General features: G+C 39.3%; 1 protein-coding gene across 12 annotated transcripts in view; it reads left to right on the top strand.

The window, feature by feature from the left end:
• The window catches only part of SUPT20H (SPT20 homolog, SAGA complex component), a 60,074-nt gene that overhangs the window by 22,079 nt on the left and 26,288 nt on the right, over positions 1–11,707 (top strand). For 7 of the 12 annotated variants that reach the window (XM_026653582.1, XM_026653585.1, XM_026653580.1 and 4 more), the window contains 4 exons: positions 7,407–7,536; positions 9,781–9,884; positions 10,588–10,704; positions 10,898–10,951. In XM_026653582.1, the coding sequence (XP_026509367.1) occupies positions 7,407–7,536; positions 9,781–9,884; positions 10,588–10,704; positions 10,898–10,951 (405 nt within the window). The remainder of the gene's footprint in view (positions 1–7,406; positions 7,537–9,780; positions 9,885–10,587; positions 10,705–10,897; positions 10,952–11,707) is intronic. The other 5 variants (XM_026653588.1, XM_026653581.1, XM_026653590.2 and 2 more) reach the window with 1 other exon arrangement.

The raw sequence follows: 11,707 nt of genomic DNA, 5'->3' as shown, positions 1-11,707 counted from the left end.
CCTTGTCCCCTGACTGCCCCCTCCTGGGACCCCTGCTCCTAACTGCCCTCCAGAACCCCACCCCCTACCTAAGCCTCTCTGTTCCTTGTCCCCTAACTGCCCCCTCCTAAGACCCCCCCAAATGCCCCCAGCACCCTACCCCCTATCTGTACCCTGACTGCCCAAAACCTTATCCACACCCCCACCCCCAGAAAGCCCCCCCGAACTCCCGACCCCCCCCCCGTCTCTTGATTGCCCCCTCCAGAACCTCCCTGTCCCTTCTCCGACCCCCTGGCCCTCTTGTTGTTGGCCTTCGCCTAATGTCTCTGTGAGCTTGCTCAGGAACGGCCTGAGCCGTTCGTCCTGGCACTCTGGGGAGTGGGGGAGGAGCTCCAGACTGCCGGAGGTGATCTGCGAATGCAGGGAGGGAGGGAGTGATCTCTGCTGCAGGGGAAGCGGAGGAGGGGCTCTCTCTGGCTGTCGGAGCCCCATGTAAGTGGCACCATCCGGCCGGCTGCCCTGTTAGCCGCGCGTGCTCTGCATTGGGGGGGGGGAAGTCCGGACATTTACAAATTCCCCCTGGACGCTATTTTTAGCTCAAAAAGCCGGACATGTCCGGGGGAATCCGGACGAATGGTAACCCTAGAATAAGTCTTTGAACTTCATGTTAGAAACTATGCAATACTAGGTACAAACGTGGTAAACAAAAAAACAGCTTCTGGGCTTTAAAGCTGCTTTTAGGAGCTAATGCAGGAGCTCTGAGGCAGGTGTCATAACAGTAGCAGAGGTTGGAAGGACCTCTTTCGCTGGATGCACTTCCCCATTCTACTAAAAAACAGGCTGGTAAATAGAGACAAACTAAACTGCTGCAGGAACAAATAACACTGAGCCACAATTATCTGTAATGCTTATCCTTGAAAGCATTAAACTTAGACTTTTTTAAATCAGCAGGTCCAGATAAGTGTGTGCAAGTGTTTTAAAAGAGCTGCCTGAGGAGCTGGACTATTAACGTTGATTTTTCAGTAAGTGTTGGAGTACTATGGAAATTCCAGAAGACTGGAAAAAGTTAATCTTGTGCCAATATTTACAAAGGTTAAACGGCATGACGAGGTAATTTAAGCCTCTCAGCCTGACATCAGTCAATCAGAGAAAGGTATAACATGATCCAGTGGCTGGAAGTTGCAGCTAGACAAATTCACACCGGAAATAAGGTGTGAATTTGACTGTGAAGATAACTTTAAGTTGGAACAATTTATCAAGGGTTGTGGATTCTCCATCACTGACAATGTCTAAGTCAAGATTGATGTTTTCTAAAAGCTATGCTCTAGGAATTATACAGGGGATGTTCTATGACCTGTGTTATACAGAAGGTCAGACTCCATGATCACAACAGTCCTTTCTGGCCTTGGAAATAAGAAATGATGTGCTTGCTTGGTATAGGCAGATCTGTAGCTGCAATAAACATCATACAGGGCTAGACAGCTTTCTGTGATGAGGTAGAAGTTCACTCTCCAGGCCTGTTTATCTGGCTATAGAATTATGAACTACTGTTAGCATGAGGAAGAAGTTGGATGAGAATACAGATGGTTACAAGAATGTATGTGTGAAAATATATTCCCCCTAATTTAACTCTAGTAATCAGGCAAATGTTGTTCAGCACATAGCTTTTATTTTGAGTTTATTCTTAGAAAATTTAGCTTTAAGATTAGCTATAAAACTAAAACATTTTGTCAAACATTGTCCTTTATTATACATGTAGGCAGCCTCAACAGTTAAGAAGTCTGTTGTTTTAAATTAAGAATATTAAAGCCTGTCTCCTTTTACTTAGCATCTGACATTCTACACACCAAATTAAGCTCTGGAGGAAGCAAGCACAACTGTAATTGCAGTCTGTGTGAGTTGTACTCTCTTTCAGTAAGTCTTAATTTGGTCCTTTTTTCTCCTCCCCTATTATCTATGGGGCTGGGTCACCAGCATCTGAAGCTTCAACCTCTTGGTTCTGTTAGCTTCTATGACCTCTAACTATCATTCCAAAGTCATAGAATCATCGGGTTAGAAGGGCCACAAGGGTCACTGAAAAAATCATTTGAAGTCCCTCCAGAAGAGAAACCATGACCTGATATTTCTAATGACTTTAAAAAAAAAAAAAAAGGCACGCAGAAAAGAATCCAAGGCAAATGAATGCAGGAATTTGAAGCAATCTTTATACATTCTAGAAGCAAAGTACATGGCACTAAAGAGTGTGACTGGTTCAGAGGTGGTCTCCCTCAGGAAGAATGGGACTAAGCCTATTCTTGTCACTCTTGGCAGGAAATTGTGGAGAAGAGAATGAGATCACTCTTAATGTCCAAACAAAAATGTTAATGGTTTTTTAGGACAGTTGGATCCCTACTGCACTGGCAATTCCTTATAAAGAAGAATAAATTAAACTTTGAAAACAGACTTTTATCATGGAGATAGCCTTTTAAACTTCTGCTAATCTGCATATTATAGTATAGCTGTACGTGTAATTAATAGATACATATTTACCATGCTAAATATCCCCTGGATGCTTCATAGTCTGTGGATAATTAATCAGATCTTGATTACTTTAGGAAAATAAAAACTCTAGATAAAACTCTTCTGCCATTTTGATCAGTAGTTTTCAAGACTAGAAGGGAAATGTATAGTCTAATCCTCCTGCATAACACAGGCCACAGACTATTCCTCATTAATTCCTGTATTCAGCCCAATAATTTGTGGATGAACTGGAGCATATATGCTATATTGTTACAATGTCTCTGGATGTGTAGTCTCTTCAAGAGTGGAAAACCAGTTAAAATGTAGTCAAGGGAGAATTCCAAACTTCTCGGTTTAGCTACTTTGAGCCATTCCCTACCCTCCACCCCCCAACTGTAGACTTCATATAGATCAACACAAGTGACTTATTTTTGGGAAGGAAGATGTTATGTGAAGACTTCAGATCTCCATTCCGTGAACAGAAGAAAATCTCTGTCACCACCTGAAGAAATAAAACAAACGTGTCAAATAATTAAAATGGAAACAAATTATTAACTGCTTGTCCTGAATGAAGTACTTTTGAATACAGAGTGCATAAAAGAATTCCAGGATTATAAAAATTTATGGAAAAGGTCCTGGCCTATAAATTGCTTTCTGTCTTAATTATACTGCTCTCAGTTATTATGGGATGTAGGTCAAAGCATAGCCCCTGCGAAGAATCAGTTTTTAAACAAAAATGCTCTTATGGTTTTCTTTCTATGTTCTGTCCCCCTTACCTCTTTAAATATGTTAATATTTACATATTTTAATTGGAGCATTTCATTAGTTGTGTTAATATGAATTCATATTTTGCATAATGTCTTCTGCAATGTCACAAAAAAATTATTAGGAACTGTTGGATTCTCATCTTTCTGTTACTAACTTGTGTGACTGTAGGCAAATCAAGTGCCAGCTCTGCCTTACTTTTATCTTTCTGTAGAAGAGATATAAAAATGCACAGGCATTGTATGAGGCATAATTGATGTTTCAGAATGCTGTATAAGTGCTGAGTATTATGACTGCTTGAATAACATGTATTAATAAAGTTTTTAAAATCTTGTATATAATAAGCCATACAAAAAATGTTTGCAGACGTATCAGTGAGATTGCACTTCTGTATAGAAGATAACATAGGGTTAGGAGGCCCTTCGCACTATGAAACTAGAAAGTGATGAGCCAGTCTCTTTGACTTGTATAACTACAAAACAGATTGCTGAAAATAATCCAGCCCTCTCCCGTTTATCATCCTGATCAGCTCTGGAACAGACTAGGCCATTTAGTATAGCTTTGCAGTAGGTTTTTGACACTAAAAAAGGTTAGTCTTCAAGGCTGAGAAAGTGACAGGACTAAAATTGTGGTATGTCCAGAGGATGACATAACTACACATCTATTCAGGGCAGATCTTACGCTATTAATTTCTATTGCCAGTAGAATCAGGTATAAATTTGCTGGGCTTTATATAAAGATTTTTCTAAACATGATAAACTGAAAGAGAGAGAGGATTTTTTAGGCCCGTTACTAAACCTAAAATGTTCATGATGGAGTTTGCCTGTGTTTGGTGTGAAGCGGTAGCCTTGTGTTTCAGAAATAGCCTCTAGTTATGGTAATTGTACCAATTGGTCTCTGTAAAGCTGTGACTATCAGCCCAGGAAAAAAACGAAGCATGACCTCAGAGGGATGGCAGTAGCATTTTTCCATATGTGCGTACTACCAAATAACGTGACACCTGATAAGCAGTGAGAGCAGCTTTTCAGAAACATTGACTTTAGCCATGTTAAGAGAGCTGACCAGTCATAAAAATAAACTTTGACAGTGTACATTTAAATTATTTATGTATGGGTCCAGGAGAAGGACAGTAACAGATAGTCTTGGAATTAATCTTATTTATCTCCAAATGATGTTCCGGTATGCTAATAAAATACTTGACTGAATGCTTTACTGTTAGGCAGGGATAGGAGAAGTACAGACGTACAAAAATACAGGGATAGGAAAAATAAACACCACTTCTCCTAGATCTTGTTTGAGACAGAAAAAGGATAGCTATCCTTTATAGTATGTAGTAGTTATTGGGCCCCAGCAAAAGACGGGAGGGAAAAGAAGCAACTCTCTACCTCTTGCTTGCTGCTGTCAGTGACCCCTCACACTTGGACCAAACATAATGAAGCTCTCACTCTCTACTCTTGCTGAGTGCCAAGTGGAGGTAGGCAGGGGAAAACAGAAAAGGTCCTATTACCCCCAATCTGGCAGCAGCCAGCGGGCCCACTGGGACCAGTCTTGAGCCAGCACTCCTAGCAGCCAACTCAATGGAGAAATTGATGTTTTTACTGGAACTGATTCTGAAATCTTGTACTTACAAGCGCCAATTCGTATTGCAAACTCACTTTAGGCTTCAAAAGTGAACTATTTAGTTCAATCCAGAATGGATAATCTGAACCTGATGTCAAAAATATCTTATTTTAGCCTCAGAGGGCCGAAAACGATAAGAAAATGTAACTGAACAACTACTTACTGGCAAGAATATATTTGGAAAAAATAAAATTAATTTGTCATTCACATACAATTGCATGTGGTTAGCTGAATTAAATTAGATTTACAATGGAATTACCATTATAATTGTACTCATCATTTATTAGGGGACAACTCCCTCCCTTAAAAATATAGATCCCTTTTTTCCATTATTAGTGGGACACTTAGATACACTTCTGAAGTGAATTATGTATCTAATTCTGCCTGCATTTAGTAATTCTGTCAGAAGTGGTCAGTTGATGAAGTTACTCACTTAGCATAAAATAGTGCTTTTCACTAGATGAATTGAGTCTCTGCTGCATGGTATTTACACACCAGAACAGAATTAGAAAACGAATTATGTTCCCTTAACACAGAGATGGAGATCTCTTGTTTATACTTTGAGTGCTTTAGATCATTGTGACAATATATAAAAGACTATGTGGTACTGAGTATTATAAAATCCAATTATCTGAAATTCATTTCCTGTTGATCTCTGTTAAACGACAGCAAAGCCTTTGTTCCTGAGTTTAGTCCTGCAGAATTTGACTGCTCTCAAGTTAAAATGCCTTGTCATGTGACTGGAAATCTTGAGCTATAGTAAAGAATGAAAGGAACATAATTATCCAATACTGAAAACACCTTTTCTTGAAAACAAGATCAACATTTGATAAGAATTCCTCCCAAAGGGAAGCAATCCTAGGCTGATTTGCTGTCAGAGACAGGATACTGGGTTAGATGGACCATGAACCTGACCCAGTATGGCTGTTTTTGTGATTGTGGGAAGGTTTTTTTTTTTTTTAAACAAAGCACTACACATGAAGAAAACATTGCTTGAGCTAGGTGAATGGGTTGGGTTGAGACTGGGGATCTGTTACATCTCCCTCTCAAGCACACAAACTAAGTGTGCCATTTCGTTGCTTCAGTAGGACAGTTCTTGTGCTCCTACATCATTCTTAGAATCTCAACTCAGCTGAAAGCATAGCAGCCTCATCCCCAATTCTGTAAGCACTGAGCTTCTGTGGAAGCACTATATGTGCAATCTGCTGTTCCTACTTGGGCTGGGGTGTGATGCGAGTCTGGTAGATGGTAAGGTTTGCATTGCTGGCAGGTTATGTCTCCAGTGCCACAGGGGAAGAGTCTTATCTCTTGAGCAGCCTAGCCCCTTGCACTGCTGGCAGGAGCTACTTTCTTCCCTGTCTCTTTTCCATGCAGCAGAAGCACTATGCTGTTTCATCTGTTCCTCTGCTGTTGCCTGCATGGCTCTCTCCAGTGCATTACATAGGGGAACATGCAGTTGTTGCCACCATTTATGAGTTTGAGAGGCATGAAAAGGCTCCTGGCAGTCAGCCCAGGGCTAGGCAGGGTGAGATCCACAGTTTTTCCCCCATTCTTCTTGCAGCCCTGTTAAAATAGCCTCTTGGCTTAGCAGCAACACTCCTTCCGCAGTCTGTTTTCCCTTTCCCCTCAGAAATATTTCCCCTAGAAAAAGTGGTAGCACATTGATGTTTTTTCCCCCCAATCCTCCCACATCTGATGTGTTGGGTCCTTGTAGGAGAAGACAATGGTGGTGAAACTTTTGTTTACTCCCTTGGTGTGACTCATGATGCATTTCATTTAAGCAGCACCTCTACCCAACCTTAGCCTTCAACCATAAAATGAAGATAGAAGGAGAAAAAGAGAAATCTCAGGCTTACAAAATTAATACTCTTTTGTTGCCAAGGACTTTGAATAGCTGAAAGTGTAGTGGGCACAGGGTGGGGAAGAGGGGGAAATAGGCCATTCATATCTAAGACTGTTGTTAGTGAACAGGAACCTCCTTACAAATAATAGTGAAAAGTTATTGTGGCACTTGAACCAGATTTCAGCAAATTTAGGCAAGGCAATGCAACTAGAAAAGCTTCCAGATTCTACAGTCATACTGTAAATCTGGAAGGAAACTTTTGCTGTTAAGAATTTCTGAAGGCCTGTTTGTTCTTTGGTTAAAAAGTGCCAGTTGGTTAAATTTACAATTTATAAAATAAATGTACAGAGTAGGTTTTATGAGGTTATAACCTAGGGGGTATTCTTAGATTATAATCATATTAACTGTGGACCTAGGAGTGAAAAGGATTAAAAAGACCCAGATGAGTGATTTTTCTCAAATCTTCTTTTTATTTTAAGGTATGCAGTTTGCATTATTTTAATTCATGAATGTACCGTATTGTGTGTTTAATTAAATACTGGGCTTCTTTAAATCTATACTTTGACACTGAGGTAGACTATGTTCAGCGTTGTCTAATAATTTCACCTTTTGGTTTATTTATTTATTTTGGTTAGCAATGTCATATTATTAATTACTTGATTTTATTGATTATTTTCATGAGCACACTTTACTTTTAAAGCAGAAGCTGAGGCGAAATGTGAACTTACTTGAGAAGCTGGTTATGCAGGAGACGTTGTCATGTCTGGTAGTGAACCTCTATCCAGGGAATGAGGGTTATTCGCTGATGCTCAGGGGGAAAAATGGATCAGGTAATATTCCTGCTGCTTAACTATTTTCATCTTCAAAGTGCTTTATTAGTGCTAATTAGTCAGTATGAGCCATGCTGGCTGCTTGCATTTGGTGCTTGTTTCTGTTCTAAAGCAATCTTCTATACAATTCTGTTCTTGAACTAAAAATGTCCAAGCACCTGATCATGGATGATGCTCATATGAGGATAGGAATAAATTCTAAATTAGCAAGCTTTAGCCCTCTGCATAGTCCTTATTTCTGTATATAACATTTATTTATCCAGAGACAAATTCATCCCTTTTCAAGGGTGTGTGTCCTCTACTACTTAAATCCAGCCTATCCCAGGCCTTCATCCCCTGCCAGTCTTCTTGTCCCAGTCTTTCCAAGTCTCTTTGCCTAGCCAGGCCCTGGTCTCCCTATTCAAGGTCCCTTGCCCAGGCAGTCCCACTCTCTGCTGCCCCCAGCTCCTCATCCAGTCTCAGGCACTTCCCTCTCTGTGCTCCTCATCCTAATCTTCCTTCCTCCTCTGACCTACTTGTCCCAATCTATTCCTTCCACTACTCCTCCACACTCAGGTCCAATTCATCCCCTCTGCACTCAAGTTAAGTTGCTTCCTACATGCTGCCTGAATGCCAGCTGGTTGAGCATCGAGGGCACTGGAAAGACAGTTGTCCTGCTGTCTGTTCTTTGCTGGGTGCTATGACGGCCCACAGCAGCTGAGTGCAGCAATGGCAGGGGAAGATCTTTTCAGCCCATGTAGCCCTGGGCTGGAACGTGCCCAGTCAAGATAGACTCTTCAGAGCATTTAACTGCCAAATTCCACTAAGTCTCTACTGAGTATGTGTGAACTAAATTTTTTTTCGAAGTTTTATAACTTGGCCAAATTTGGGAACTTTTCCAGGGGAACAGCAAAAAGAAATGCCCCTGCCAAATTTCAAGTCCCTGCTTCAAAGCACAGAGGCACTAGAGATTCTCAGTGAAACAGTTGTAAGAATTTTTTTTAACTTGGGCAAAACAACAGTTTTTTCTCTAATCTCATTTTTCCCTCATCTCACTGAGCCATTTTTAAAAAAAACTTTCTAGGAAAAATCAGCCTTAGGCAGACACAAAACATAGGAAATTTCAGCCCATATGGTTAAATTTGGTAAAATTATAAGCAGCTAAAAAAAGGGTCTGAAAATGGGAAATGTCAGGTAACCTTAATCGTAGCTGGTAGTACCCACTGTGCTTTAATTAAGGAGGAACGTTTTCAAAAGTAACTAGTGATTTTATGTGCCCAATTTGAGACACCTAACATGTCCTGATTTTCAAAGGGCTGGCTCTCAGCATTTCATGACAATCAAGCCCTTTTAAGTTTTATCAAGTTGGACACTCAGAAACTGAGGTACCCAAAATCACTAGTCACTTCTGAAAATGTAGGCCTAATTAAAGCTGTTTTGTACCTTTTAGCCAGGAACAGGAACTTCAGAATATTAATCATATTGTAGTGCACCCTTTGGGAAAACAAGATATTTAACACAAATTTCTACAGTAAAATACAATAAAATAATAGACAATTTCTAGGTGATTTCTTAAAAAATAAATTAGCAATTTCTTTAATACTTTGTGTTGTTTGTGTCACACAGTTCAAGGCAAATATCAGGTGAGACAGATTTGGAAAGCAGCTTTCTGCACTTCCTACAACAAACAGGAAATTTAGTTTGTCTATATAGGGACTGTGTTATTGTTGAAACATGTAGCCCTCGATCCTGCAAACACTTATGTACATAGTTAACTTTCAGTACGTGAGTAGTCTCATTGAAGCCAATGGGATTACTTATGTGCTTGAAGTTAAGCATGTGCATAAGTGTTTGCAGGATCAGAGATGAATACTTTAGGGTTGTTTGCACTAGTTTGCTTGTTTTTTAATCGTTTCTATCATTTATTGCTGAATTAGTTCTACTTGCTGATACTGAAAGAGACATTTCTTGTCTCCCTGTAGTTTAGGTTTACAGAGAACTCATTTTGGGGCCAAATTCTGCTCTTATAGAGATAAATAAGAGTTTTGCCATTTACTGCAATGAGAGAAGGATAAAGCCAATATTAAATGGCTTGGAAATATAGTCAAAAGCATGATAATGGATATTATGCAAAGAAAATTGGGATTTGGGATAGTTTTCAACAGCCCCACTTTTTCTTTTTAACATGCTTATAATTAGCATTTTACTTTTGAAGCTGTAGTGGGAAGAAATAGATAAGGCATTGCATTCTTTTTTTGAATTCAGATTCTGAGACCATTCGAATGCCTTATGAGGAAGGTGAACTCCTTGAATATTTGGATGCAGAGGAGCTGCCACCTATTTTGGTTGATCTTTTAGAAAAATCTCAGGTAAGAAAGTCTTTACAATTAAGGGTTATTCTTTTAATCAGTCTCTGATCATGTGAAGGGCACCCTCGGGGGGGTTCTGTACATCTGCAGTGAGCAGTTTGAAGCATCAGGGTCATAATGCTTTTAGTGTCCAAAATAAAACATCTTGTTAGCATCCAAAACAAATAAATTCATGCACATTTTGTGTTTTTACCATGGTTTAGTCTAACATGACAAACCGCTATGGCTGTTATGCACCAGAAAAGTGCACTTTAGTGAAATGTTTGAGATTGGAATTTCATAAATGGTAGGTAGTCAAGTTTTCTGTCTTAATGTTAATATGCTCTTTTGGAGCTTGGGTGTTGGAACTGTTTACGTGTGTACTAAAGATCACTACACTTGACTATGCCTAGTGGTTTAGAACTCTTTATTGCTTTAGCTATCGTAATAATAAGCACAGCAACAAGGACCATATTATGCAAGCGGAAGCAACTGTACAACTCCCACTGACCTCAGCAAAAATGACACCATCCTGTGCTGGGGATGAATTTGGTTTTATGTCTGGATGGGGTATATATATTTACAGAGTGAAAACATAGCAGGAGTTCGCAGCTAGCTATAAGAGCATTGCATGAGTGGCCAAAAGAATCAATTCCAATGGTGGGTCCTGAGACAATTCTATAAAATATATATTTACAGAAATATTTTTGTTTGTTTCAAACAGGTTAATATTTTTCATTGTGGGTGTGTCATAGCAGAAATACGTGACTACAGGCAGTCTGGTAATATGAAATCTCCAACATACCAAAGCAAACATGTTCTTCTGCGTCCAACAATGCAGGTAAGAGGTACATCTCATTAAATGGTTTAAACTACCCTGAGTGGGATCTCCTTTTTCTCACTCTTTAAGATAAATGTCATAATAGAAATTAGCCATCACTTTTAAATATTTTATATAATTTATATACAAATATATTACAGTTATATTATCGTATTTATTTGAAAAGTAACCAAAAATTTGCCTATTTTTCCAGACTTTAATTTGTGATGTGCATTCTATAACAAGTGACAACCACAAATGGACACAGGTGAGTTTCCTTGTCAATTTAAATCTTACAATGATATAAAGGATGGAACAAAGCAGTTTTGAAAAATATATTAAACTGACATTGTACAGACCTTGGATTGTTTTAGGGTGATTGAGAGTCTGTTTAATGATCCAGAGATGTGCCAAATTAGCTCACTAGCAGCCTGATCTTGCGAGATGCTGAGCACCCTCAACTCCCACAGAAGACAATAGGTGTTGAAGACGCTCAGCACTTAATCTTTGATTATATAGGATAGTCTAACTAGTCTACCCTCCTCACCCTCCATCATCTTCATCATGTAGGCCCAGGTTGGCATCTGAAGAAGGGCTCCATAACACTATACTACTCTCCTGTGTAGAAGCACTTTCCCACTAGTACTGATAGCAGAGTGAAACTGACTAGGATTATGCAATTCTAGTTGGTTTAATACATCAGAAATTACTAGTGGCAAAGTACATCTGCTGAGAAGCACAGACATATTCAAGTTCTTTGCCACAACCAGTATCTGTTGTCTCATATATATCAGTTGTGATAAAATAAAACTCTGCCACCTCATCAAGATACATCATTGACAGACTACTGATTTGCTTATTTCTTGTATTTTGTGTGTATCTGTGTGTCTTTTCAGTATTAGTCTTTTTTTTTGCTATAAAAAATCTAGAAGTTCCTCAATCTACAATAGAGCATAATGATTCCATGATTCCTAAACAGTAAATATTATATTTTCCTGGGTTAACAATCCAAAACAAAGTTATT

This window comes from Terrapene carolina, unplaced genomic scaffold (assembly GCF_002925995.2).
Source record: "Terrapene carolina triunguis isolate 2854851 unplaced genomic scaffold, T_m_triunguis-2.0 Scaffold141, whole genome shotgun sequence".
Lineage (NCBI taxonomy): Eukaryota > Metazoa > Chordata > Testudines > Emydidae > Terrapene > Terrapene triunguis.
The sequence above is the reverse complement of the archived record's forward strand: the minus strand, read 5'-3'. Positions and strand labels throughout refer to the sequence as shown.